This window comes from Fukomys damarensis, unplaced genomic scaffold, assembly GCF_012274545.1.
Source record: "Fukomys damarensis isolate Sample0158 unplaced genomic scaffold, DMR_v1.0_HiC HiC_scaffold_26, whole genome shotgun sequence".
NCBI lineage: Eukaryota > Metazoa > Chordata > Mammalia > Rodentia > Bathyergidae > Fukomys > Fukomys damarensis.
The window spans coordinates 1445318-1473255 of NW_022900938.1; the positions used below are offsets into that span (position 1 = coordinate 1445318).

The 27938-nt window shown below is 53.7% G+C and overlaps 1 protein-coding gene across 11 annotated transcripts; it reads left to right on the plus strand.

Moving 5' to 3' along the window:
• LOC104867566 lies at positions 1-27938 on the plus strand. 11 transcript variants are annotated; one of them, XR_002025608.2, is made up of 11 exons: positions 1-1170; positions 2525-2658; positions 5472-5630; positions 6770-6840; positions 7529-7650; positions 9173-9516; positions 11830-14428; positions 16069-17013; positions 26293-26535; positions 26952-27167; positions 27297-27938. XR_002025608.2 is itself a non-coding variant. In XM_010631983.2 (10 exons), the coding sequence occupies exons 4-9, from the start codon at positions 5574-5576 to the stop codon at positions 27132-27134; spliced, it is 828 nt and encodes a 275-aa protein (XP_010630285.1). In that variant the 5' UTR covers positions 1-955; positions 1062-1170; positions 2525-2658; positions 5472-5573; the 3' UTR covers positions 27135-27167; positions 27297-27938. The 11 variants fall into 11 exon arrangements, 6 of the variants coding, with proteins under 6 accessions (XP_010630285.1, XP_010630287.1, XP_010630283.1 ...); XR_004514419.1 differs by having other exon boundaries at positions 11830-13211; XR_004514420.1 differs by having other exon boundaries at positions 11834-14428.

Below are 27938 nucleotides of genomic sequence, written 5' to 3' on the forward strand. Positions count from 1 at the left end.
CAAAGACACGACGTCTCGGCGCACCTCTGACGTCTGTGCCCTGGAAGCCGGGTGATTCAGACCCCAGTGACGTGGGGAACCTGGTGAACGCTCGCTGCTCACGTAGCTTCCTTCACTCCTCGGCCGTTCCTGTGACTTCTGGGGCTGCGCACCTGCCTCACTCCTGGGAGACGGCAGAAATGAGGTCCGGAGGACCCTGGTTCTCCTGAAGAATATATTTCATTGTGGGGAAGATGGCAAGACAGTAAACAAACAGCTGAAACAAAACATAAGAAAATAGAGTGACTCCTCTTCCCTGGGGAGGATGCAGCTGGGAGGTGACGTGTGAGTGAGGCTCGAGGAGCGAAAGCCTTGGGGGCCGAGTGAGAAGGGAACCGAAAGCGCAGGTCTGTCCACGGGACCCAGGGTGCGGCTGGGTGTGGGGAGAGCGGAGATGGCTTCCCATCCCACAAGCTCCAACTTTAGCCCATTCCTGTCAGGGAGCTGCCAGAAGACCCGAGGCTCCAACTCGAGCACCCTGCTCTCATGTGCCCCTTGGTCCCCACTGCCACAGGGACAACGCAGATGGGCCAGGTGGATGCTGTGTCCTCAGTGGGTTTGTGTCCAGCAGTGGCCAGCTGCCCGCTCTTCCCCGGAGAGGGGCCCTGTGGAGTCCTGCTGGCTTGGCTTTTTCTCTGCCCTCCCTATAGGGTCAGGGCATGCAGCAGGCAGGGCTGGCCAGGGCAGGTCCACGGTGGCCCTGGCCAGGGTGTGCTTGCTTTGGCATCTTTGGCATGGGACTTCATTCATCAAGCGCCCATGAATACCTGCCGGCTTCCTACTGCTCTGCGTGCCAGTGGGCAGGGATCTCACAGAAATGGAGGTGTGAGCAGCTCAAGGGCACTGGTCAGGTGGCCAGGGACACAGGAACGTGGTCTCCAGAGCAGGATCCTGCAGGCTGAAATGAAGCTTCTAAGTAGGAGCCAGGGTAGGAAGGAGGCTGTGCTGAGGGATGTGTCCTCCTCTTTCTCCTAAAGTCCTAACCACTCCTGCTTCTGTGCTTCCTCATTGGATAAATTCAGGCACAGCCAGAAGATAAGGGTGCTGAACAGGTCAGGGCTGGAGTGTCCAGGACAGGCAGTAAACAAAGGAGACGGGACCAGTGGAGGTCTCCTGGAGAGCAACCAGCAGGTTGTGTGCTGCATTTAGTCTATCCATCTGCTTCCCTGTCTGTCTGTCTGCCTATCTGTCTGTCTATCATCAATCTACGTATTTATTCTACCTACTATCTATCTATTATTTACTTATCTATCATCAGTATACCTATTTATGCTACCAATCATCTATTACCTATCATCAATCCATCTAATCTTTCCTACTTTCTTTTTTTTATTGAATTTATTGGTACATTTTAGGTAGACAGTGTAGTTACATCCATTACTGGGATCTTGTACCTCTACATGACAGATCTTGGTTCTCAGTTTTCCCCTTGTCCCCACCCTCCCTTCACCCCCTCTTCCCCTCCCCACCTACAAAGACTTTAATTCCATTTTTACATTTTCTCATATTTTTTTCCCTTTCCCTTATTCCCCTTCCCCTACCTTTCTCACTGTCCCTACACCTGTGGTCTTTTTCTTCCTGTTTCACATTGCTAATTGCCCCATTAGGATCTTGAGTACTATTTTAGTTTTTCACACCAGAGAAACTATTCAGTATTTACACATGTGTGAGTTATTTATTTCACTTAGGAGTATATCCTCAAAGTGTATCCATTTACCTATGAATGAATCTACTTTCTCATTCTTTATGGCTGAGTAGTATTCCATTTTATAGAAAGACCACATTTTCTTTATCCAGTTTCCAACTGATGGGCAGGTGGGCTGTTTCCAAGTTTTAGCTATTATAAACTGTGCTGCTATAAACATGGGTGCACATATATCACTGTGGTATAATCATTACAAAGAAGGGCTTAGGTGCAGCTCAGCGGTGAGCACTGAGCTGCACCTAAGCCCTTCTTTCTAATGATTAATAGAAAATTACTCCATATGCAGAATGATTAAATTCTGATAAAATGTAGACTGTATTAATATTTATGAAAGACTGTTTGCCTATGAGCTGTCTTTAAAATCTCACAATGGAAAGCATTTAGCTTTGTTTTTCAAAAGCAATTTCCTAGGAAACCGGCACAAGAGGCTTTGGTGCTGGTTTTGTTTACACTCAGCGGGGAGCCGGCCCACCTGATAGAACCTGGGTTCTGGGCCCAAACATGAACTTGGGGTACAGTGCTTTCGGAATGAAGGGGCTCTGACGGTCTCTGCAGCCCCGGGGTTCACTGCTGTTTGAATACTGCACTTGATCCAGAAAGAGAACTTTCTCTGGGGAACAGCTGACCACATTGTGTAATTAGCTTTGCCTTTTTAGTAGAGATTTCTGTTAATCAAGGTTTGCACGTCCACCCCTTAGGGATTCTGGTTTATTCCTATTTCTTGATAAAAGCAATCCAGATGCATTTGTGATGCAAGATGCTGCCCGTGCTGTTTTTCAGATGAGACGAGAGGGGCTTCCTGAGTGGGGCGCGGTCCCGACAGCCCTGGTGCTCTGTGTGCGGACACCGGGCGTGCTCGGGCCACTCACCCGGTGATCTGCTGAGAAGGGCGTCACCACGCTGCTGAGACCAAGGTCTGGGAGACATACTGAGATTAAAGCTCCTCATGGGGCAATTTCGTTAAAAACGTTTACTTTAAATATAAAGTGCTTCTCATAGCCATGCAGTATTTATAGACATGCAATGCCCCTGTCCTAAGACAGCCCGTGGAGCTGGCTGTTAACTAGTCCTTCCAAGGATGGACTTACACTGTTAACTAGTCCCTCCAAGGATGGACTTACACTGTTAACTAGTCCCTCCATCTGTTAACTAGTCCCTCCAAGGATGGACTTACACTGTTAACTAGTCCCTCCAAGGATGGAGTTGTACAAGCTTCTGATTATTTCTTTGCCCAGGTTTACGTAGCAGCTGAATTTTCATACTCCAAAGACAGGCAAGGATCTCAGCATGGTAAAGCTGGATGACAGGACCAAGTCCCCTCCCTGCTGGTGGTTAGGAACGGCTGGCCCAGGAGGTTGGCACCTGCCCCCGGTGACATAGCTGGATGGTGCAGGACCCAGTCCCCCAGCCCCAGTAGTGTGTGTTTCTCAAATTTAAAGACTAGTGACTGTACGAGTTATTTTCAGGAGAAATAAGAGGACCCTGCCACATTCGCACTGCAGAATCTCCCACTGCTGTCAGTTGCCATGTTCCAGAGTGCTCTGCTGAGTGCTACACAAGCATGAAACACACTTAACGCACAGAAAGAGTGTGCAGAAGTAACGTGTGCGTGGAAATACGTTCTGTATCTTTTAAAAAAGTAACTGCACACTGTAAAATTACTTCTGGGATATGTTTAGAATCGGCGCTTATCTACCACATTTTTGCAAACCGTGGGCCAGTTTCACACGGTGTGACCCCGCCTGTGAACATTTCGGAAGTCTCCGTCTTCCTTGTGTCACAGACGTCAACGTCCTGATGCAGGGCCCAACAGGGTCCTCTGCAGTGGAGCAGCAGAGTGGCTGCTTCACTGGACTCCTGGGACCCTCACCACAACTGGGTTCCTGGCTCTGGGCTGGGCCTGCACCCGCTTCCCCAGGCTGCAGCGGCCTCCTGGGGGTGCTAATCTCCTGCCTTGAGCTGTGAGCCTTTGGGGGTGTAGCTCGCTGACCCCGGGCCTAGGGAGCGTCTCCTGCGGGACGATTTTAGTTCAGATCCTTAGACGGTGCCCCCGGGGTCCTGGCCACTCTGCACTCTGGAAGCAGTGTCTTCCCAGTGCGCTGCCCAGTGTGTCCGGTGAGCACAGCCTCTCGCTTTCCCTGACCACTAACGAGGTTGATTAATTATTTCCCAGTTCTGCAGCCCACCTGAGTCTCCCCTTCTAGAAATTGCAAATTCATATCCTAAGTGCATTTCTAAATAGGTTTTTGATGTGCTTTCTCATGGATTTATGGCAAATTTAAAAAATACATATTGTGAATATTGTCTTTGTTGTGTTACATGTCTGGAAATGTTCGTCTCTGTTCACGCTCCTCTACACATCAGTCACTGCTTTACTCCTAATTTAAAAATTTTGCAGTTACCACCTGAGAGGCAGTGGCCCCGGAGAGTCATAAAATCCCAGAATAAAGCATCATTTTCCTTCTGTAGGCTCCATTCCCACCCTACGTCTGTAGGGCTAAGTGCCAGCCAGACGTCAGCAGACTGGAGAACCCCAAGCTGTGAATGGAGTAGAGGGGAGGTCCCCCAAACCCTCATAGTCCCAGTGTGGAGGAGCCCCCAGACTGAGCTTGGGAAGCAGGACTCTCGTTGTAGCTCACAGCCGGCGCTGTCATCCGTGAGGAATTTCTGTAGCTCCTGAAGAGTTCTCCTAAGCTGCTCTAACACAAGTCGCTCCTTCTGACATATTAGGACATTAGAGAGGATTTACTGCCCATCTGGACAGTTTGCTCCCGCCAGTCGCTTCCGCACCAGCTGCAGAGCTGCAGTGCCATGAGCCATCCAGCTGCTACACACACGTGCCAAGGGGCGTGGGCTGCCAGAGCTGCTTTGAGGGGCCGGGCAGGGCCGTGGAGCTCACTGGGCAGTGCTCGGCTTACAGCGCTGAAATGTGCATTTGACTTTTCTTTCTACTGTGGAGGCTGGGAGATGCCTGCCCTCACTGGAGATGGCAGGAAACAAGGTGATCCCTCTTCCTTTGCCTTCTGGATGGGCTGGGACCCCAAACCCAGATGCTGCTTCCAGCAGGCAGGAGCCATGGCCACTGGGGCTGCAGGGGCTGCGGGAAGTGCTGGTGTCTCCAGACCTGGGCTTCCCTGGCTCCCTGCTGCTCTACTCCTTGATGCTGCTCCTCTCTGGGACTTTTCTTCATACTTGTTTGGTATTTACTTTTCCCAAAGTAGCAAAGAGAAATTGCTTCCCTCCATCTTCCCGGAAATGTGGCCATGCAGTGTCCACGGGCACCACGCAGCCCTCTGCATGGAAGAGGAGCCAGTTTCCCCCCTTCCTCAGGGGCAAGTGGGCTCTGCTCAGTGCTTCTGACTCCTGTTTGGTGAGTACTCTGTCCCCCGTCATGCCGTTCTTGGTGGTAGGATTGATTATCCAGCCCCTCCTTGAAGTCAGAAACCACATGACTCGGTTTGGCCAATAAAACACAGGCAGGGGCAACACATGTCCTACCACGAGGGAGCCGTCAGAGCCAGCTCCTGGTGGAGAAGTCTGCTTTCCCTCTGGCAGAAGATCAGCTGTGTCCAGATAGAGACACCGCTCCTAGCCAGGGAGGACATGGAGCAGAGCCACCGCTGATCATGGATGGACAGCACTGTCACTAACACTGGCTTGTTGAAAGCCACTGGGATTGTTTGTTACTGCAGCATAACTGACTGATACAATATCCCTTCATTTGTAGATCTCTACAAAATAACCAGATCAATGTTTTGAGGTTGCATAGTAAAGTGAAGGCAAGGACCAGGCAGTGCTGCTTGTCTGTTAATGTGTGTTCAGTTCTGAGATGGTGAGGGGCTGCAGGGCCCTTGAGCGCATCCATGCAGGTGCCCGGGGTTCACAGGTGAGGAAACTGAGGCTTGGAAATGTGGAGCGATGGTCTTGAGGTCAGCCAGCTGGGTGACCTGGGCCACTGCTGGGTGACCCTGGTCCCCATCCTGTTCTGTGCTCTTCAGTGCCTTCTCCTGTGGCTTTTAGCTTAGTTAGCATCATGGGAGAGTGAACTTTGTCTATTATTTTGTTTAAATACTTCTAAAACCTCCCCTGCCCTCCTATACCCCAATTGGCTCTCATCCTCCGTGCTGACATTTCAGCCAAGGATGCCCAGTATTTCCGGGTAAAATGTGGATCTGGAGAAGCAAATCCACTCTGAACAGTGAGGTGGGAGCGTTTTCTGTTCAGCCCTGTCACCGGGCCTCACCTTCGCTGCTCATTGAGAGCCGAGGCTGGGCGCTCTCTCCCACTAACCAGAGTCGGGTTAGACTGAACACTGCCAGCACCGGCTCACTTCCGGGACAGATGACCTGTTATTTTATGAATCTGAATTATTGTCCCTTAAGAACTACAGAAGCTGATGTTTACACCTGCTGTCAACACAGTGCCATCAAGAGCCTCGAGTTTGTGTGTGCCTGAGTATCACAGCCATTAGCATCTGTCTTTTCCGACAGGAAAATGGAGGCACACAGGCTGAGCTACCACGGAGGGTCACAGGGTGGGCTGGCTGCGCTGCTCCTCCTTCAGTGGCCGTGTGGCCGTCACAGTGGCAGCTGCCACCGTGGGAGGACAGTGCCGTGGCTGCCGTGTGCAGGGCTGCGTGCAGCTTTGTAAGCCCTCTGTGAGCCCCGACCTGTGCTGATTAGAGAACTGAGGCCTAAGGTCACACCAGGAGCCCGGAGGTCAGGACATGTGCCCTGACTCCAGTCCTATGCCCTTCCCCGCCCCAAGGGGGTGGCTGTGCGTTGAGCAACTTTGCATAGCTCCAAACTTCCAATATGGGGAGTAAAGAGCAGCAGCTCTGAGCAGGACAGGAACTGACAGAGCCAGGCAAGCCAGGTGGAGGCCCAGGGTGTGACCCCTCCTGCCAGGCTCCAGAGCCATGTCCCCACCCTTTCCCAGGCATGGTGACCTTCCCTGAGGGTGGTGTGATGCCCAGCCATCTTTTCTCAGACCCACAGTGTCCGGTCTCTGAAATGTCTTTTGCAGATATTTCCAAAGCCAGAGTGGAATGTTCTGCCCCTCAATGTGTTGACACTATTATTGAAGAGAAGTAGTAGGTAAGTATGGGTAGTTTTATGTGTGTGCTTTAGTTATTTTTTTGTGGTATGTGGGATTGAACAAACCCATGGCCTTCACACTGAGCTACATCCCCACACTCTTCCTTTAAAGGTGCTTTGTTTTGAGACAGGTTCTCACTGAGTTCTAAATTGCCCAGACTGGATTTGAATTTGTGATCCTCCTGCTTCAGCCTCCCAGAATGCTGGGATTATAGGTGTGTGCCACCACGCCCAACTGATTTTTATTACTGGCAGCAACAAGCAGCAAAAGAGGGACATGGACTGTAAGTCCCTGTGTTGAAGTCACGGGTGCAGTGACGGGATTCCCAGTCTGTGGTCTCCTTGGCATCCACACCTCTCGGATGGGCAGGGTGGGGAATGTCCAGGCACAGGGTCCTCCCTGTGTCCCTAACGTCCCGGACAGCATCCTCAGACGATGCTGGGACAAAGGCTCCTTCTTCCTCGCTGCAACCTGGGACAGGATTCATGGTGTCATCTGCCCCTCGTCCAGCTCACCTCCCACCTTCCCAGGAGGCTGCAGGGAGCAGGCCTGGGCTTCCAGAGGCAGCCTGCCTTAGAGCTGCTGTCCCAGTCATGGGCTTTGTACCCCTTTTCTGTAGTGTGTTCTCGAACCCTGACTCAAACTCTGACCCCAAGCCCTCAGCCTAACCCTTTCTGCTTCTTCCAGAGCCAGGCACTCAGCTCCAAACGGCTTCTGTGGCTCCCCAAGCACCTCCCCTCCAGACTCAACCTCGATGGTCTCCCTGCAGCAGCAGCTTCCTGTTGTGAAGGCCCAGGCTCGAAGGGCAGGTGAGGACAGAAGGACAGGGCACGTGTCCTTAGCTGTGCCACTCTGGCCACCTCGACGTCTGACTCCGTGCAAAACGGGCCCTTTCGTAGCCATCCTGACTTTGGGGATGAGCCGGGAGTTGCATGGCTTCAGACCCTGAGAGTGAGGTGGCCCAGGACCCGGTGCCAGGGCTCAGGAGCTGCCTTTCTGTGGAGTGGCCTTCAGCATCCACACTTGCTTTAGCTTTGGTCGAACCTTGCAGACGCCCACGAGGGAGGAAGTCCAGGTCTGCTCCGAGGGTGGCAGGGACGATGGACCAGCCTGTGAAGTGACAGGGAGTATGAGGATGGTTAGTGGCAATGTGTCCCACTGTAACGAACTTTGAAAACTTACACGCTCACCAGACTGCCTCACTGTGCACATCCTACACGCACAGGGCGGTGGCGGGGCTCTTTTCGCTGTGGCAGGTGGGGACATTTCTGTGTGCTATTCTGTCTGCTGCACTGCCCCTCATGTGTGACCACAGGCAGCAAGGCTTTGCCCAGCTACCAAGTGGCCGCGGGTCTGCACTGTGGAGGATGGGACTCTTCTGCTCAGCTTCCTCCCAGCGAGAGCCACAGACCCACCCATGGCCTGCCCGTGTCTGCCTACCCCTCCTGGGGCCTCTGTGCAGCCGGGGAACCCACCCTGGACGGCTGCCCAGGGGCCGCCGTGGACTGAGATGGCGAGGCTTGTTCAGCTGTGGTCACCGTCCCTCTCCTAGACCTCCCTTTGGGGTGCAGCGGTGTGGGGTTCTCCCGAGAAATGCAGCCTGCGTGTGGAGGGCATAGGAGGGAGAGTTGTGTGGAACTGGCTCCTGTGATGGTGCGGGCTGGCAAGGCCTCTGCGGGGTGGGTGGTAGGTGGGGACCCGGTGCGGTCCACCCTGCTGTCCATGTCGGCAGGCTGTGTACAGCCTGTTCCCTCCTTTGAGGGAGCTCAGCCTGGTGTGCACAAGTCGGGTGCTGCTTCACCTGATTGGACGCAGCCCACCCTCAAGAGTGAGGGTCTATGCTTTACTCACAATGCACTGGAGATGCCCAGAGCACGACTGGCAGCACCCCTGCCCACCACGGCCCTGCAAGGGACCCAGGAGCCAACCTCCGCCACATAGGAGCTTGTTCCTGAGGGAAGTGCTGGGGCCCTTTGTCAGTAACCTTGACACCAAGAATTAGGGGTGAGGAGGGAGAGCAGGAGGCGAGCTATGACAGAGGACGCGAGGACCTGGGGACCGCAGTGGGATGGGTCCCACGAGGTCCACAGCCTGCTCCTTGTTCAGTGCCCGCCTGGGCACCCTGCCATAGGGTCCGTTTGGAAGCAATAGATAAACGTCAGCACTTCAGCACTTTGGAGCTGTGAGAGCCCTAACTGCCCCCCCTGGACTAATAAACATAAAAAAAACCCTGATTCAGGCAGCCTGGCAGCTTGGGAGAGCAGGAGATAAAGTTTCCCTCCAGGACATTTATAATTTACATAATGAAAAGCTTTTCACCTTCCGGACTAGGAGCAGAATTAATCACGGTGGCCCTGGTGTTTTCTGCCTGCACTGGTGCCAGTCCCTGCACTCGCAGTGACTGCCCACACTGACCTGCCCCGTCCTCCCTGCTCAGCACCTCGCAATGTGCTCATGGTCATGGACTCCGCAGCCTGGCCCTAATCACCTCGCCTTGGACAGATGCTGAATGGGCACCAGCAGACCCTGCCCTTCTGGGCAGCACATCAAACAGCAATGCAGAAGCTGGTTCTGAAGATGGATGGGCGCCGGAGCCCTTGATGTCCGTAGGGCCTCAGGTCCAAAGTCACGATGGCATCAGCCCCGTGCATCCTTCCTGCTGCTCCCGGAAGCAGGTGCACTGTCTGGGTGGTCTGGCAGAGCGGGAGAGGGCAGGGAGGTCAGGTGCTGCACTCCGTGTACTGGTGTGTGGGGTCAGAGCCCGGCCTTGGGCTCCAGGGCCCAGAGTCCCCATGTCGTCAGGGTGGGTGCAAGCGGGGGCAGCACTCCTGTCCCACAGGCGTGATGGCTTTGTGGCACATTGTTGGTGGGCAGCATGTTTTCCGAATGTTCCATCATCGTGGGCCCCTGAGTTGAGGGCCACCCCGCCACACACGGTCTTCCTGTGTGTCCTAGGTCGCTCCTGTAGCTCTGCTCCACTAAGCTCCCGTCTTTGTGGTTCTGTGTTCGTATTTGCTCCAAAGTGTTTAATCCATGGAGAGGCTGGCTTACCAGTGCTTATGCTCCTGAAGGCATTCCTCGGTTCTGTTTGGCTGCATTGCGTCCTTCCTCCCCCAGTAACTCTCCCGTTGTGTCCTTCAGGAAACAGCCATGATTCTTTGCTGAGGTTTTGTATGTCTGGCAAGCATGTTTGTAATGTTTTCGCTGTCACACGGAGGGCATATGTCATTTTTTTATTGGTCTATGTTTGCAGCACATAGTGCTTGCACCCCTGGGGAGGTACAGGCGTACAACGCACCTTCATTCTTTTATGTCCCTCCCCTTCCCTACATCTCTTGGTCTCCTCCTGACCACAACAGATCAAACTGCCTGTGTCCTGTTGTCTGTCTTTTATTTTGTGTGCTGAGATTGTTTGTACTCTGGGTTTCTCATACAGTAGAAACCACGAAATACTTAAGCTCGTGTGTCCGATCTATTTCTCTTCACGGTGTGGTCTCAGGGTGCGTCCATTTCCTACAGATGACCCAAGCTCACCCTCATGGCAGGGCAGGGCTCCGCTAATCAGGAAAGACAGTGTTTTTAACATAGCAAGGACCACAGAAGCAAGCCACGAAGGACAGTGTGGTCACAACTGTCTTCGTTTCCCTTAAGCCCGGGCTCCGGACCTGGATTCAGAGCATAGGGGAAGTGAAAGAGGCCGCTGCTTTTATGCAGAGTTCCAGGGCTTGAGTAGAGAGCAGCTTGGGCAACTGGCTGTGACTCACACTGCATCCTTCCCCGTGGCCCGGCCTCTGTGTCCTCCAGGCCGCAGCTGTTGCCCTCTCTGGGTTCCCTGTCCCCAGGCAGGGGAGGTGAGGTTAAAAGCTCCTTGGAACCAGTTTTTGGGGAAAAGGGGCACAAAGATCAGGGCTCAACGTTCAAGTTGGAAACTGTATTTCCCTCTGACTCTAGGGAGTGGTTGCCCAGTAGAAGCAGGAAGCTGGCCTGAAGAGACTTGGGATTCAGGAATAGGAGAGGGTGGCTTGGAGGCTGGAAGTGTCCTTTGCTGTCTGGAGGGCAGACACACCGCCCTGACTTCCCAGAGGGGTGCAGGGAGCACAGCTGGCCACGTCAGCCCTCCTCTCTGTGACGCAGAGCCCCTCCCCGGAAACGGGTGCTCTGCGTCCTTGAGTGGGCAGGCGTGCTCCGGAGCGCACCTCAGACCTCTGCCAGTGGGGTGGGAATCGGGCTGCCTCAGGCCAGTGCAGATTTGGATGTGTCGGTCACCAGGCCTGGCGGGGCTCAGGCAGGAACTAGACAGGGAGTATCTACAGGGCAGCTCTGTGCATCCTCTGGGACCTGGTGGGGGGCAGTGGCTTCCTCTGGTATCCTTAAGGAAGGCTGGGACACAGGGCAGGAAGCTGTGGGCTCTTCACCGGAGGTGCTAGGAGACATCCCTGTGGACACCTCGGTGCCGTCCGTGAAAATAGATGTGTGTTCAGAAAATGGTTCCCACTTAGATGACGAGTTTTGCTCTAGAGCCTTTGCTAAGGTAACTGAACATGGGCCACGGCTTCCTCCCGGGAAACCTCTCTGTAGCTGCCTCAGCGGCACACACAGCCGGGACCACAGTCAGGACGACCAGACGGATGGATCTCCCATCCTTCCAGGGAATACGTTCTGAGGGCTTCCATGCCCTCCAGAGGAATTATTTGTTTTAAATAATAGACTGCGCTTCCCGGCTCTTTCTTCTTCCTCTTTCACATTCTGTTCACATTTCCAAAGTTGCTTTGTTCAGCTCTGCACGTCGACAATTCGTGGGTAAGCGCTGTGGATCTGGTCACTCGTGACAGTGAATGAACCGCAAGGTTCCGTCAGGGAAGGAGCGGAGGAAAATCATCCATCCAGAGTGAAATTTGGATAGCTGTGGTTCCGGCCCCATGGGTCTTAGAGGGGAGGGGAGGCTGTGGGTACCGGAGTTGATGTTCTTTTCTTGTACAAATTTTAAGTCAGATTTGGCTGTGGATTTCTGGCAACGCCGGCTCTGTGCTGGAAAGCGGAGACTTCTTGCTGCTACTTTTAGTTCTCGCCGTTCTGCGGAGACGACTGACTTCTCCAGCTCAGCGTGGCAATGAGATGCAAGTCCCGAGTGTGGAGCGCTGGCCTGGGGAGCCAGGGCCCTGGGCCAGCGCCAGCCGAGGTCTGTGGGGAGAGACACACTTTTCTGTCACCCAGTACAGCAGGTTCCCGAGGGCTCTAGAGACAGAGGGAAGTGATCGGGAGGGGCGGCAGAGCGTGAGCGGGAGCCATTCCCACCTTCTCTCCGGTGAGAGCCAAACACAGCGCCATGGGAGGTGAACACAGAGCTCCGTCCTCCGCATACACAGTCATCCCGCCGTAGCTGTGACCCTGGCGGCAGGCTGCGTTGGCCTCTGTGCCCGTGTGACTACGTGTGCATGGGGACCTGGGAGAGATTATTTCTCAGTGACTGCAATTCAGGAAACTTCAGGATCTGTTTTCCCGGACGCTTTCCTGCTGAATATTTAAACCCACAGGTATTCCATGGAAATGTAATCCACAGGTTCCTGATCTGTTTGCACTTAATGCATCCAAGTGTTGTTTTGTGACAGTCATTTGGTGTCTGAGGAGCTTTATGAAGGTTCTATTTTATTTTTAATAAACTTCGTTATTTGATCACCAGTCATACAGAACTCAGAGGCTGTCAGCAGGGTTCTGAACCTGCAGCCTGGGGGGCGAGCGGTGGTGGGAAATGTGGGTGGGCAGGAGAGCTGAGGATCACCCAGGTGGCAGAGCTGGGACGTCCCTCTCCATCAGCTGTCCTGCGGGAGATGGACCAGGACCTGCTGCTCAGGGAGACCTCACTGGGTGTCCGCTGCCGCCCTGTGGGACTCTGCCCCTTTCTCTCCCACTGGCTCCTGGGCATCTTGCTGGCCTTCCATGGACGGAGCTCTGGCGGAACGATTGTGACTGGTTCCAGAAGCTCGAGGGGCGCCTGGTGACCAAACACGAATGGCTCATGACACAAGAGACTGTGGCTGCACTGGCTCCAGGTGAACTGACCTCCCCAGGGCCAGGTGGGGGCTGGGTTCTGCTGGCCGGCTGCCCAGGGCCCGACCTAGGCCTGGCACTGCCAGCCCGGGAGTGAGCCTGACGCATTCCTGTCAACCTCTGGGGAGAAGGGCAAGGTGGCTCCTCCAAGGCATCCAGTCCGGTCCTGGTGGGCAGCACACGGCCCCCATCCCCCAGCAGCTCTGCTGTTCTGAGCGAGGGTGCTTCCGGCAGACTCCCCACAGCCTAGAGGACTCTCCTGTCCGGGCAGAAAGCCTGTCTTCAAACGTGGCTAAGTATGACGAGGCCATTTCCGGGCTGGGTGAGTTTAAAGAAGACATTTCTATGGCTTGTAAAATCTGACCCATGTTGCCGAATCGTTTACATTTAATGTGCACATTTACACATAAGTACACGTTGGCTTTTAAATGTTTTCAGAAAACTGTGCTTTGAACCCAGGATAGCCATTTGATTGAGACTTGCTATAGTCAAAAATAAAATAATTGTAGGGTGATTTCAGCGCTCTGGCTTGGAGTCCACGCTTGTGACTCCTGTCCAAGGTCTCTGCTCAGCTTGCAACATGCATTTCACTGTTGTGACCTTGGCTGATCTTTGTCTGAACCGGTGCAATTGAGTTGGAAGAAATCAGCCAACAAGAGTCCCCGCCGAGAGTTAGGGGAATTGTGTTTGTGTTTTCACTGCCAGTACAGGGTTTAAGCAGAAAGTAGGAAGAGGAGGCACTGGTGCCACGCCTTCGGATGGGTAATCTGTACTTGGAAATCCCGGTTCCGGTCCCTCGCTCGAGCTGCTGTGTGGGAAGAGGAATGTGGACGGATGGCCATGTCAGCCACTTTGGGAGGCCGGGGCCGAGCAGAGAGGGACGAGGGCAGAAGCGAAGTGGTCTCTAAGCGGGGAAGGCATCTAGGGAAGATATGACGTGTGGCTGAAGGGCAGCAAAGCAGAAACTGCGCAGGGCGGGGGGCATTTCCTTAGGAGAGCTCGCTCACTGCAGGGCGTCAGCCCCACGCTGCTGGCTCTGTGCCACCTTGCCGGGCCTGGGCGTGAGTGTGTGCTGCATGCAGGCGGGCTGGACGGGCCGGGCCCTCAGGAGACAGAGCTGTGGGCAGCAGGGCTGCAGGCCAGAGTCTTCTGAGAAACAGAGCAACAGGGTCAGGGAGGGTGGGGGAGCCCCGGGGGCCGCATGCTGAATGCTGTGTCCCAGAGCTCGAGGAAAAAGCGCAGGGCTGGCTCCTCCCGGGTCTTAGGCTGTGGTGAGGGTCACGGTGACGACACCGTGCGGCTCTCAGACAGCCCATGCAGAGGCAGAGAGGGAAGCTGGGGAGATGGAGACCTTCGGCTCCAGGCTTGAAGTTCCGAGAAACGACAACCAGAAGTCCTGACTGGAGCCCGTGGGGACCCTGACGCTCGAGGAGGAGGCCAGGCTGCGGGTTGAGGGCTGTCAGTCTGGTCTGTGGTCGTGACAGTGCCACAAGAACCTGCTTTCTATCGGTTCTGGAAGTGGAGGCCCAAGATCTAGAGGTTGGCAGATCAGGTTTCCCTTGTGCCTCTCTTCCCAGCATGCAGTGTGTGTGTGTGTGTGTGTGTGTGTGTGTGTGTGTGTGTGTGTGTTGTGTTGCTGGTATCTCTTCCTCTTCCTCTGAGGATACCGGTTCTGTGGGATCAAAGCAGCACCCAATGACCCTGCACCCAGTGTGGTCACTCTAGGGCTCAGCACAGCATCTGGGACAGACAATCCAGCCCATACTATGGCTCAACAGTCCTTTCTCGGTAAAGTGGACTCCAGCATCGCAGGTGTCTCTGCGGTTTCTGAAGCCATGGGGTTCTTCTCTCAGTGGGGGCTGCGTGTCTTCTGACCTCTGCTCCCACTGATGTGGTTTTCAGGGTGCAGGGAGAGGTGTGGCCTGGGCTGTGGGGGCAGAGCTGACAGCAGGCTATGCAGGGGGACACCGCTAGCCTCTTTGTCCACTAATTTTTAAAGGTGAGCTGTGCCCTGGAAACGGGACTTCCACTGCCAAATTCTTCTGCACACCACTGAGAGTGCCAGTCCTTGCCAGTCATAGCAATATTCTCGGAGGAGTCTACTCCCAACAACACTGAGAGCCCCACCCCAGGAATCCAGGGTTAGGAGCAGTAGGACTCTCAGAGATGCTATCTCTTTGTTGTTAACCAGCTGCCACTAGCAGAGGAGCTGAACACAGGCAGAGGCAAGAAGAGCCCAGGTCAGCTGGGTGGGTGCAGGGGGTGATTCTGCCTTGACCTGCAGTGGGGCTCTGGCTGTGTTTAATCAGCCTGCAGACGAACACTCAGTGAGCAGCTGCTCCATGCTCAGCACCAACGGGAAAGCCACAGACTTTCTCCTAGGACTCGCATAGCCAGGATGTCAGGACGCCGGGGCACAGGCAGGGCCACAGAGGCAGCGGCAGTTCTCCTGGCTTCTGGAGACAGCTTGGCTTCCTTGGTGTCTTTCGAGGGGCTTTGGAGTCGATTCTGGAGTGACGTCTTCGGGCGTCTTTACCAGGTGCTGACAGTGTGTGGTCAGTCCTCTGTGCCAAGTATGATTCTTCTTGTCGGCAAATCAGAGGAAAATTGTATTTTGTGTTTTTCCTTCTATGATAGTGAACCTTTTCGGTGTTTAAATAAACACTTGAGAATTTTATGATATGGGAACCAAGGAAATCTTCAGGCGCAAGGCCCAGCTCTGCATGTGCCTAGGGTGTGACCGTGAGAACAGTTTAGCTTGTGTCACCGAGATCACACGACAGCGTCTCATGGAAGATGCCAGCGTGCAGCTTGGCAAGTAGGAAGTGCAATAAGGATCAGCTGTTGTCACCGTTGATGTGGTCGGACTTTCAGGCGTTGGCCTACATGTGTAGAGCTACTCGCTAAAGAAGGGGTAACAGAAACAGGAGTTCTCAGAGCAGAGCTCCCTAGGCCTTGTTCCGTAATGCACCCGGGACAGACAGCGGACAGAGGCTGTGCCCTCCACGGTCCTCCAGGATGTTCCCTGAGGTTGGGAGCCCTGGACGGCCTGGAGCCCGAAGTGCACTGTGTTGATTTCTTAGGCAAAGCTTAACTTGTAAATTGGCCACAGTAGGGACTACCAATAAAATAGGACAACGTGACAATATATTTTAATAAATGCGGTCTTCATCTCTCAGTCCCTCACAGCTCTCTGCGCCTGCTCCTCCATGACTGTGGGATGGGGTGGTACCACCTGCAAAGAGAGCAATGGTGAAGGACAGCAAGGACCTCGCTCCTGCCACACGAGCCCCGAGAAGGAGATATGTCACCCGGGCATCCACGGCGTGGCTGACACCGGGCCTAGGATGTGGGGATGGGGCAGGACAGTGCCTGGTGTGGCACGGCAAGGAGCTCCACAGGTCCATTAACCCCAAAAGTCCCTTGCTGAGAGCTTCAGAGGGCCCCGAAGTTCCTCGGGGTGGACCTGCTCACAGAGGTCACCGGAGGCAGCCCACCCAGGAGGCCAGGGGAAGACACATCCCTGCTCTGTGGTGTGCGGACTCCTCCTCAGAGCCGCCTCCAGCCCGGGCCTCGTTCCTCTGCCAGGGAGTCAGACTAGGGGCCGGGCAGGGACCAGAGCGCCGACTCAGAGCCAGGAGGCTCCCGGCATACTATTTCTGGCCTGAGCCCACACACTCCCTCTGGGTGGGTGTCCTACCTGGCTCCGGACCTTTCGCAGAGCTCTGTGTTCTCCACACCTTGCTCCATGCTCAGTTGGGCTCCCAGCCGCAGCAGCTGCCTTGTCTCTTGCTTGGCCTTTTGTTTCAGTGGGTCTTTGCTAGTGATGATAGTTCATAAAAATGACTGAGTAACAATAATAAAACAAAGTGAGTCGTCTTTTCATGCAGCACAATTCTTTGCAGTTGTAACTCTTCAGAACTGACAGCTAAGAGCTGAAGGAATCAAAATTAATTTCTGGTTACCCTGCAGTGGCTTCTACCACAGAGCTCCCCGGGGAAGTGCGTACTCTGGACAGCAGGGGGCAGTGTTCATCTGCAGATAACAGGAGCCGGCCAGAGAGGGGGAGCAGAGCCCCAGAGCCTTCCAAACACAGATTTCCTGGGGCTCAGATTCGTGGTTTGGTAAGTCTACATTTTCTCTGAGTCCAGCCATCAAAACAAAAGCATTTTCCTAAAGCAGGATGTACAGTATGGGGCTCATCATAACGATTTTGGCCTTTGGGGGCTGGGGGGTCCCACAGCAACCAGAAGCTACGGAGTGTTTGCAGAGCAGCCAGGCTGGCTTTCTGTTTCTGTCTGGTTTGCTTGACTGAGAAGGGACAAGCCCCCAAGGTGCCACCCTTGGCAGGGCCTCTGTTCCCCTAGAAAGGCCGCCCCAGCTCCTTCGAGAGGGCCCGGTAGTGGTGCCTGGTGGATAGGATGACTGGTGGGAGCGTGTGCAGGGAGACTGGCAGCCAGCTCCGTTGTGCACCCTCAGCCCCATGTGATCCAGCTCTGTGTTTTGCACAGAGTGTGTGGGCCTCCCGTGGTCTGGGCACCGTGGGTGCAGAGGGGTTGAGAGGCTCAGGCCCTGGGCTCCAGCATCCTCAAGGCAGCAAGGAGCCCCTGGTTCATGATGAAACTTGCTCAAACTACAGTCCTGCTCCATTTCAACGAGAAACATTTAGAATTATTTTCCTGAATTCTTCAAGGTTTTCTTTTTTCCTTCCTTCTAAAACATGGTTTCTAGTAATTTTCCCATACGATTTGTGCTTCTGGTGACTGATGGTTTATTGCAATGCCTGACACATTTTATGGTGCTATTACAACATTTAACTGAAATAGATGAGAATGGTGTGTTTACAAAGATTGAGCAATCCTCTAAGTTAATAGAAGCAAAGTTCTCCAGAAGAGTGAAGTGAGTCCTGCACTACAGGGGAGGAGGGACGGAAGGAGAGAGAGACAGGGGAGTTTGGCCTATAAATTCTTCACTTTTGTGTTTCTCATTTTAGCTGTGTATTAAAACTGACTTCCACAAGCGTTAAGGGATTTAGGGCGCCGAGAATTTGGAATTTGGGAAACACAAAATCTGTCATTGACCTTGGGTTATATGTCCGTCCTAATCCCGTTTCAGCAGAAAGGCTGCATATATACATGCTTAATGCATAAGACCCTCAAGGTTTGCACGAAAGCAACACCCTAGATTTATATATTCCATTAAATGTGATCATCACAGGCTAATTAGTTAGTAATTTCACCCTTGCTTGTAATATAAACCATTTTATGCTCAATAATAATAAAATCTATGTAAACTAGGCTCTTTATTAATAAACATTATGTGCTTCTGGCTTTCAAATAAAATAATACTTTACGTGCCTCTCTCCTTATCATGCCTCGACTAATCACCCAGTAAAAATCAGACAGCTACAACACTGGTTTTATCTCATGTTATAGAACAGCAATACTGAAACCACGTCAAGAGCCCGGGGCTGAGGCAGGAGCAGAGAACCCGGGTGGAGCGGGAAGTCTGAGTCACTATTTCCAGTTCTGAGTCCTACAAAGGGCCAGGACACCAAGGGCTGCTTCCCCACAGCCGTGAGCCTGCAGGAAGAGGCCTTGTGTCCTGCAGGAACAGAAGCCACAGGGAGGCTCAGGTGTGTCCACGTGTGCTGTAGCAGTGAGTTCACCTCCTGCCGGGAGGTCCTCTTCCTCCGCGCCTGCTCTGTGACCACAGCCGTCCATCCCACAGGGCCGGTGACAAGCACGGGTCACTGTGGAGTGCAGAGCGGGTTGTTTCTTCAAAAGCGATAATTGTAAGACAACAGAAGCATATCACAGCAGCTCTGCTCCCTGGAGACGTGGTGGCCCCAGACTCAGCACACACGCCCACACGCATGCACACACGCATTCCCCACACATTTACTTTCCCGGGAGGCCACTCATAGTTAACAGAGGAGCTCTGGTCACCGTGGAGCTGAGGAGACAGTTCCAGTGGGTCGGTTCCCGAGTCTGCTACTGTCACGTCCAGGACAGCACCTGTGGGTGTGGAGAACTCTGCAGATGAAATGTGTAGGGACAGGCAGAGGACTATTTCAAATGCAAAAATAGTGGGACTCGGGGAAACCCTAGTCACCCCGTGAAGGCTGCTGTCTGAAACCGTAACAAGGGCTGTGGCTCACGTGGGCTGCTCACGAAGGGCTTTGGGGGCCACAGTCTGTGAGTCTGCCCAGCATCCGGGCCCTCCAGGATAGGTGTTTTGGGCCCACGTCATGGATCAAGGCAGAGGGCGCTCAGGTAAGTCACCTCATGTCACGATATGAAGGGAACACATGAAGACTGGCTCCAGCAGTGTGACTTCTATGCTGCTGTCCCTCTCCTGGACAAGCTGAGGGGCACAGGGTAAAGGCGCTGTGGGGAATTCACCCTCCTTCCTCACGGGCACCCTGCTCCCTGCAGCCACGGGAGGTCAGATGAGCTCCCGGGCCAGGATGACTGCTGTGGGCTGATGTCCTCAGTTCAGTCAGAGCAGCATGCAGCCTGGCGAAATAACTGGCTGCCGTGGGTCTGATCCCACTGGGGGGCTTTCTGTGCTCAGTGAACGGCTGCTGAGGCTGGGGCAGTGTCGACGCAGCTCGAGGCTGATGCAATCCCAGGACAGTGGATTCCAGGGAAGGGCGCTGCAAGCTGGGCTCTCTGCAGAGGGGATTTGCTTTCTCTCTAAGTGAATCCATGGTGGGTAGAACATGGACTAAGTCACCGGGGAAGACAACAAGGGACAATAGCACCCATTTTTATGACAGCACCAGGGCAGGTTTCTTTATCCAGAAAGGCAAAGCCAACGTCCACCTTTGAGTGTCCCAGCGCTACCAGAACCTGGCATCCCCACAGGGCTGGAAGGGTAGGGAGGCCAGAGTGCACACGGCATTTGCTGAAGTTTGACTAAGGCCAGTAGATGACCTGAGGACCCTGCGGACCGCTGTGGACCGCTGAAGGGCAGAAGAGTGAAACCCAAGGAATGTTAAGAGTCAGTGGGCCCCTCTTCTCCGTAACCAGAAGGACGGCTCCCCTTCCCTGTGCCTGTTAACGACTGCAGATACAGCTTTACGAGAGGGGGCAGCAGCCTGTGCCATGGGAGGGTGGAAACCCTGTCCAGATTCCTGAGAGCTGCAGAGGGACTCGGGTGGCCTTGACCTTTCTAAGACTTCACAAGGAAGAAAATCCTGGGGCTTTGTATCAGTCAGCATTGTGACAGGAAGGTCACGGCGCAGCCCACAGCCGCTGGGCAGGCTGGTCCTGCTGGGAGTGTCTGTCTGAAGAGAAACACGCAGGGATTCCTAGTCTCCAGCCACCCTTCGTATTCAGCAGGTACGCGTCAAGTGGCTTCTGTGGGCCCGGCCACGCTGAGGCGACGCAGAGCCGGGTGGATGCCAGCCCGGGGCTTGGCCTGAGGAGCGACAGGTGGGGAGGGGGACACTCGGTGATGCTGGGGCCACATGGCCTCCACTGCACCTGACCTGCAGGAACTTTCCTGTGTGCACAATCTGTGGTCTCTCCGCTCATTTCCATAACGGAAATGTTCACCCGAGGGGCAAATGCAGGTTCTCTGTGCCCACAACTCAGAGCTGTCTGGGAAGGGGCAGGGAGGTGTGAAATGGAACCCTACGATCACTGGAGCTGTAAATGACAGTCCTGGACCTCGGAAGGGCAGGGAGCATGTCACCACTGTGCAAATCAGCCGCCTGCTCTTGCTGCGGCTCTGTAAAACATCATTCTGTACCATGGTGCTCATACGTCAAACACCGAGTCTCTCACTACCGTTGTACTTGTGCCTTGGCGCAGCTGTGAGGTGTGAGGTGGGACGCCCGTGTGACAATCCCTCCTGTGGGTCACCGCATCGCCCGCCACCCCATGGGCCAGTCTGTCCGGAGTCCACGTTGGTGACCCCTGGATCTGCACAGGTCCTCGGCCTCCCTCATCAGGACACTGTGGTCCTGGGCTCTGTGGCTGGCTAGGAGTGTGGCGAATCTTCCAGCAACCCTGGTCCGTTTCCTGCCACAGTTTGCAGGGTAAACAGACTCTGACCTGTGTAATTCTCATTCTTGGGCAGCAGTCAGCCTGGGCGTGCTTGCAACACCAGACTCACGCCCAGACAGAGAGTTCTGTCTATACTGGTTGGGCCCAGAGTAAAACTGAGAACAATAATTTGGTCTCAAGATGGGTTTTAGGGTAAATATCAACTCTGTAGGAGGCTTTCTCTAAAAAGTGGATGTTGGGGAAGTTCAATGATCTCCAAATACCCTGCCTTCTATAAAATCACTAGTAATTGATTCAAAGCATGGGCTGAATTGATTCAGAGTTGATTCATCGTCTGAAATTCATTTGAAATCTTAAGTTTAAAAAAGTAAAAAGTGAGTTAGAACCCCCCCCCCATCGGATGGCAGAGTACACATCTTGGGCTTTCTACACCAAAAGAGTGAACCCTACCCACACAGCCACCTCCAGTACAGCGGCGCAACCACTGCACACTTCCCGGGAGCTAGAGACTCAATTTCTCCATCTGCTCCCCATGGCCAACGTTTCTGTGTGAATTGAGGATAATTTAAATTAAAAGTTTTACCATGTGTAGAGTGGGGGAAACCAAACATTCACTACTTACTTGAAAGTATTTTTCAGGGTAAAATGAAATAATAGATGAAAAGTACTTTGCATTCTGTGAGTGTGATATATACTCCACCGTGATAAAACTCAAGCTCTTTTTGGCAGAAGAGAGATTTTTTTCTCTTTTCCATCCAATGTGGGTTAAGCACTTTATAAAATACCCTGAAAATAAATCGCTAAACAGTGAGATACAAAGATCTCTGGCAGATGCTGTCTGCAGCCTCAGCCTCCTGGTGCGGTCTTCCAGTCCTCTCATGCCCAGGTCGAGCCCTGTGGCCCTGAGAAGCCTGTCAGGTGGCCACCGTCCCTCCCAGGACAGCTTCCCCCACTCCTTCTGAGCATCTGGTCTGCTGTGTGGACGATGAGAGTGAGGGGCCTGTAAATAAAGGAGGAGAGAAGGAGCCCTCAACATGCAGAGAGGGCCGTCACGTCTCAGCCAGTCTCTCAGGTGGCTGTGGCCCAGGGTTTGACAGTGGGAAAGCATTGTCTGAGGCCTTTACTTTTTGGTGTATTTATGCACATCCTCCTGGGCCCGTTTTGGGCACCACAGCGTCAGGATCCCACACGGGGGCTCTGGGCCTGTTCTCCCTGGAGATCTTCCTGGTTGTGTGCCTGCCTGTGCGGTTCTAGGAGTGGACGTTCATGGTGCTGCTGTCCTGTCCACGGAACGAGGCATTTTCCTTCTTTATTGTTACAGCTGCCAATGGCTCTGTTTTCTACACCTAGGCACAAGGCCTTGCCTGTGTGAGCAACCGAGAAACCTCATTAGTTCACCACACCAGGGAACCTGGGGTCTTCTGGCTCCTTAGCTTTTGTTCGTGAGGTGAGGGGTGGTAACCGGAGGTGGTGGGCTTCCCAGCGATAGGTGGAGAACACAGAAGAGGCCAAAGAAGGATCAAGAAGCAGAAACGAAGGCCAACATGTGGCCTCAGTGGCCCTTGAAACCCTTTTTCTTGAACAAGATCACTGTGCTGCCTCCACAGAGAGGGCACAGGACTGGGCACCCCGTCAGGGCTGCTCACAGGAGGCCCCCAGGGTAAGTGTGGGGTTGGGGGGCTCTGCAAGCACTTAATTTCTCTGTTCAGGAAGCAGCAGCCAGCAGCAGGAGCCGGGCTCCAGGACCCCTGCGGATCACCGCTGAGGGAGAATTTAATACAGTGGTCCCCCCGACTTCTGAACTCAATGCATTCCTGAGGCTGGTTGTAACTCAGGTTGGCCAGTGAAGGCTCAGCCTCCTCTACACAGCCTGCACACAGGCAGAGCTCAGGGTCCTTAGAGAGATGCTGGCCAGGATTTCTCAGTGAACCCCACCCAGGAAAGGGTGATGTCATGTTCCTTCCAGAAATCTGTAAGGGCTAAATCTGTATCTGAGACCATTTGGAAGCATAAGTGGCCGGCATCTGGGTTGTAACTCAAGACTTTGGTCATAGTTAAAATTAAAACTGCAATCATAACCCAAGTTGTTCATGTTAGGCTGGTTGTAACCCGAGGGTCCACTGTAATTCCGAATTCTCTCTTTGGAGCTGCCTTGTGCTGTGCCAGTGGTTGGCAGACTGGAAGCTCCTGGAGTGTGATCTTTAAGGAATGGGGTTGAGGTGGAGCGCCTGGTCCCCTCTGCTGGCCGGGCCCTCGCGTCTGCTCCAGCTGCTCCGGACGTGAGCGCCCCACATCCAGCCAGCGACCTCTGCCCTCGGCTGCTCCTGTCTGTGTGTGGCTTCTGGTTCCACTGGCGGCCGAAGTCACGGGTGAGCTTAGAGTGGCGGTGTGGCATCGCACGCGTGTGCGGCCGTGCCTTCGTGATGGTTGGGTCTGTTCTGCCACACTGTGCTCCAGCCCTCGCGTCCTCTCGCTGCACTGCGGCTGGGTGGAGGGAAGCTTGTTCCCTGCGCTTTGGCCCTGGGTGCTGGGATTCCCCCCGCAGGCTGGACAGCAGGGGCTGCTCGGTGCTCTCCATAGTCTCCCTGTGCAGGGACCGTGGAGAGTGGATGTGCTGCATGCTGGGGCCACGCCTCCAGCATTTGTTGGTCTGGGGCTGCTGAGGGCTGGGAAGCCACAGCGTGCACCACTTCTACCCCGCCCTCCCTGTGCCGTCCCGAGCCCTGCAGTCGTGACTCTGGAGGCTCAGGACCTCCCTCTCTTGACGCCATGTGGACCAGACCCAGGGCTTTCAAACTGAACTGCATCCCAGCTCTTGTACTTTTTATGTTGAGACAAGTTCTCTCTAAGACACTAGGCTACCCAGGATGAGTTTGAACTTGCAGTCCTCTTGCCTCAGCCTTCCAGAGGGCTGGGATTACAGATGGGCACTTCCACGCCCACTTCAGACTCTCTGTAAGGGACGGACTGTGGCTCCCTGTCCTTAGACGGAACCAGCACTCTGGGACTCACTTGCACCTCGGATTGTGGTGACCTCGGCTGCACCTTGCTCCTGTCTTCTGGAGGCTGCTCTGCCCTTTCTTGTCTGAACAGGGGTGTGGGGTGAATGGCACTGAGGAAGTGGACCCTTCACTGTGACACTTCCTTCAGAAGCAGCGTTGCCGTGGGAGTTTTGATTCCCAGTTGAAGCACATTTTTAGAAACTTGCCTCAAACACGTTCTGGCTAACTGAGCATCAGTGACATCTAGGAGGACAGGGACGGGAGGCCTTGATGGCTGACAGCAGGATGTCCCTGAGAGGAGCCAAGGTCAGGAAGATTCTAGGGTGAGCTTGCATGCCCAGGATCAGGGCTTGCTGAGCAGGAGCTGGTGAAGTCAGGAGAAGAAAGGAGCGGGCAGGGAAGGGTGCGTGCAGAGGGCGGCTGAGCAGGGCGTGGGCTTTCTGTGCAGGGGCTGCCATCCAGGCGCAGCCCGACACTGAAGATGCAGGGCAGTCGCTCTCCTGACTGGAGGGCGAGGCCAGGTCTGCTCTGTCAGAAGGGAACCAGACAGCAGCACAGTGAGGGGCCCGGGACACTTCGCGGAGCTGCGGAGCTGCAGCGGCTGCTTCCGCATGCAGGGGGATTGAGGGCCGCAGGGAAGGGCCGGTTCTTCCGGGTTCTGAGAGGGTCAGGCCTGCTGCGGAGAGCGGGTGCGCAGAACAGAGAGGAGTGGGGAGGGACTCTCGGGGCTTCTGAGCCCAGGCCCTGGGGGTTCTCGGCGTCCAGAGGTAACAGGGACTGGCAGGCCGCAGGAGGAAGAGCGGCGCAGGCAAGGCCAGGGGCGCCTGAGCCAGGATGGAGGACTCAGAGCCCGAGGCTGGGCTGCCCCTGGGTCCTGGCCTTCCAGCTCCATGGCATGCGGGAGATGCTGCTGCTGTTTAAACCACCACTGATGCTAGTTCGTGGTGGCAGCTGTGAGACCCAGGACACTGCAGAACCACACCAAGGCCATGTGCTCCTTGTCCTGGAGGCTCCTTCACCTGACTTCCACCCTGCCTCACATTTGCTGAAAAGCAAGCTGGGCATTGTGATGCATGCCAGTAATTCCTGGGCATTAGGAGGCTGAGGCAGGAGAGTTCATCTCTCACCTGGGCAATTTAGCAAGAACCAATATAAGAAAACCACAGTATAAAACTGAAGGCAGCCTCAGTGTAGTCAGAGTTTGAAATGATCAGACCCCTCCATGCAAGAGAATTAAGTGAATATTTTATTATGAATTCAGGACGAGAGTGTTAATTGGGCATGGTCACCAGTAATCCCAGCACTTGGAGGCTGAGGCAGGAGGATCCCTGTTTGATGCCAGCCTGAATGACACAGTAAGACCCTAGAGAGAGGGAGGGAGAAAAGGTGGGGGAGAGAGAATCTTCACACCTCCGAAGGGCTCTGTCGCCATGCAGCCCAGGACAGACACCAGCAGAATGAGCATTGCTCATGGTGAGGGCACAGCTGAGACCACGCTGCTGTGACAGGAGTCTGTCCCTTTGCCAGGTGGGCAGCAAGACCGGAACTGCCGTAGCTGGGGTCAGGGCCTCCCTCGCCTCTTCCCTCCTAGGTCTCTTCTGAATGTGGCCACTGACATCTTGCTGTTTTGCAGCAGGATTTTATATTTAAATTTTTCCAGGAATGATCCGGGAAACTGCTAATTTTATTTGTCCTTTGAGCCTGTTATTTCAGGTTAAATCTATAAAGGGAAATTCTTAGGGCTGTAACCCTAATCCCTCCAATTTTCCCAGCCTCCTGGTAAACAGTGTTACAGGGATGTCCTATTGAATCAGGAGCCTCTGTTAGTCTGAAGCTTTTATCGCACCTGACTGTTTGGGGCGCTGAGAGGCAGAAAGGTAGAACTGAGCGCCTCTTCCGGGAATGGAAGGGAAACGGGACGCCCTCTCTGGGGATGTCTCCATCGCCCGTCATCCGTGGGTGCTATAACCCTGCTCACATCCCGAGATTAGGGAGAAAAGGCAGGGATAGCCGTCATCTACCCGGCTGTCTCTCTTGGAAGAGGAGACTCAGGGCCAGCATTAGGCAGCGGTGTCCAAGCCTGTGGCCACTGAAGCCACGCAGGGCCTAGGAATGCCTGGTCCCGTGGAATGACTTGGAGCAATTTTGAAATCATCACTTGTTAAATAAAACTCCTGCTTTCTTCATTGTACTTAGGGAAACAGAAAAATTAATACATTTTCAAAAGGAAGAGGAAAGTTTTCTGCTCAATCTTGAAATGTGGGAAGCTGTTGTTAATATAAAAACTAAAACTGCAGCCACCTGGCTCTCAAATCCGCTCTTTGCATTTCTCGCCTTTTCAGTTTTTATTGACTGTGTTTCTTCTTTGCTGCCGGTTGCACTGAAGGACCGCGACGCGGTACGATGGATGAATTTCCAAAGACTCTGGTGGCTCCGGACTGAGCACAGCGAGGCTGCAATCTGCAGGAGAGCGAATCTGCTGCCTTCCAGAGCTGCTGTGCTTCGGCGCAGGTTCGTTACCGCAGGCGCCCAGGAGGGAAGAGCACAGCCTGAAGACAGCGCTCTCCTCTGTGTCACTGTCACAGGAGCAACAAAGTGCAGCAGGAAACCAAGTGTCCACAGGGCTCGGGTGAGCTCCGGAGCGCATTCAGTCTTACAGCTCATATTTTCTTGTGAAGGGGATTAAGAAATTCCTTTTTTTTTTTTTTTTTGGTACCAGGGATCAAACTCGGGACCTTATGCTTGTGAGGCCCCCAAAATTCCAATTTTTGATAAATATACTGCTAAAAGGTAAACCGAGGCACAATAAAATTCTTGAGGAGTTTATTGGAGCACACAGTGACCCGTGAACTGGGCAGCTCCGAGCCAGAAGTGACTTGGGCTCTGGTACAGGAACTCAGGGGGGCTGAGGATGGACCGAGAGGGGCAGCGAGAACCACGCGGGTCACAGCGTGTGGTCTCCTACCCGGCCCACCCTGCCGGAAGTCACAGTGCAGGAAGGCGGCTCCTGGTCTGTGAAGTGTAAACCTCGCCTCTCTTCCACAGAGACCGGAGAGAGAAGCACCCAGTGAGGTTCTGCTGATGTGCGCAAACTGGAGGCCGAGGCAGCTTGGGAGACCCGGCCGGCCATGTCCACTGGAGCTCACGGCCGGCCTGTGCCTGTGTCCACCGCGACAGCAGCACCTGCAGACGGGAGTGGCCAGCACTGGAACTTGGAGCAAAGCATAGATGTCCCCAACCTGCAGTGCAACTCTTACGAAAGTGACTTTTAAATTTCTTCCTTTCTCGGTTACTTTTGGTTGTTAATAACTCTAAAGGAAACATGTATACTTTTATTTATTCTTTTCTCAATTTTAACCTTTGCTCTTTTTTTTTTTTTTTCTTTTTCAGGTCTGAGAAAGATCAGCACTTTAGCTGCAGCTGTGCTATTTCGGCCACTTCTTCCAATTCGGGCTTGGTTTCAGCCTGGAAATAAAACAGGTGTGAACTCAGCGTCACCCCCTTAGTCCCTGGACCTGTACTCACTCAGGACCGTGCTTGAGTACATTTCCCTAGGGCCAACTAGTCCGACTATGGTACTACTGTAAGCCAGGCATGACATTTAGATTATTATTAATATCTACAATCTTACTTGCAAATACAGGTAAGCCTTTTAGGGATAACTGTTAGTGATGGAAGCATTTCCTTATTGAAAGTCTAACAATAAATATACAACAATTATTCCAAAAGTCAGTGGCACATCAATGATTAATGGTAATTGTAAGAACCTCGATTTAATGGATTAATAACAGTTATTAAGAAGATCCAAATAATTGCACCAACAGGACAGTGGATTGAGAATTGGTTTTCCCGGCTTCCTTTCCCTGTACTGTGCCTTGGAAACCGTCCACACTGTCCCCCGGGCCAATGAGGCTTCACCTTGCTGGTCCCCTCCCCTCCAGGATCATTGCTGTTTGTTCTTTGATGCCCAGTGTCTTTAAAAAGGTTTCATATGTTTGTCTGGTGCTTCAATTGCTTCAAACAGAAGGATAA

Excerpts from the sequence above, each read along its gene's own strand:
- LOC104867566 (XM_010631981.2), top strand. The coding sequence starts at position 5,574 with ATGGTGAGGGGCTGCAGGGCCCTTGAGCGCATCCATGCAGGTGCCCGG. Across the intron at positions 7,651-16,861 it reads GGCCCAGGCTCGAAGGGCAG|TGGCTTCTACCACAGAGCTC; the intron begins GTGAGGACAGAA and ends GTTACCCTGCAG. Across the intron at positions 26,536-26,951 it reads CAAGTGTCCACAGGGCTCGG|AGACCGGAGAGAGAAGCACC; the intron begins GTGAGCTCCGGA and ends TCTCTTCCACAG.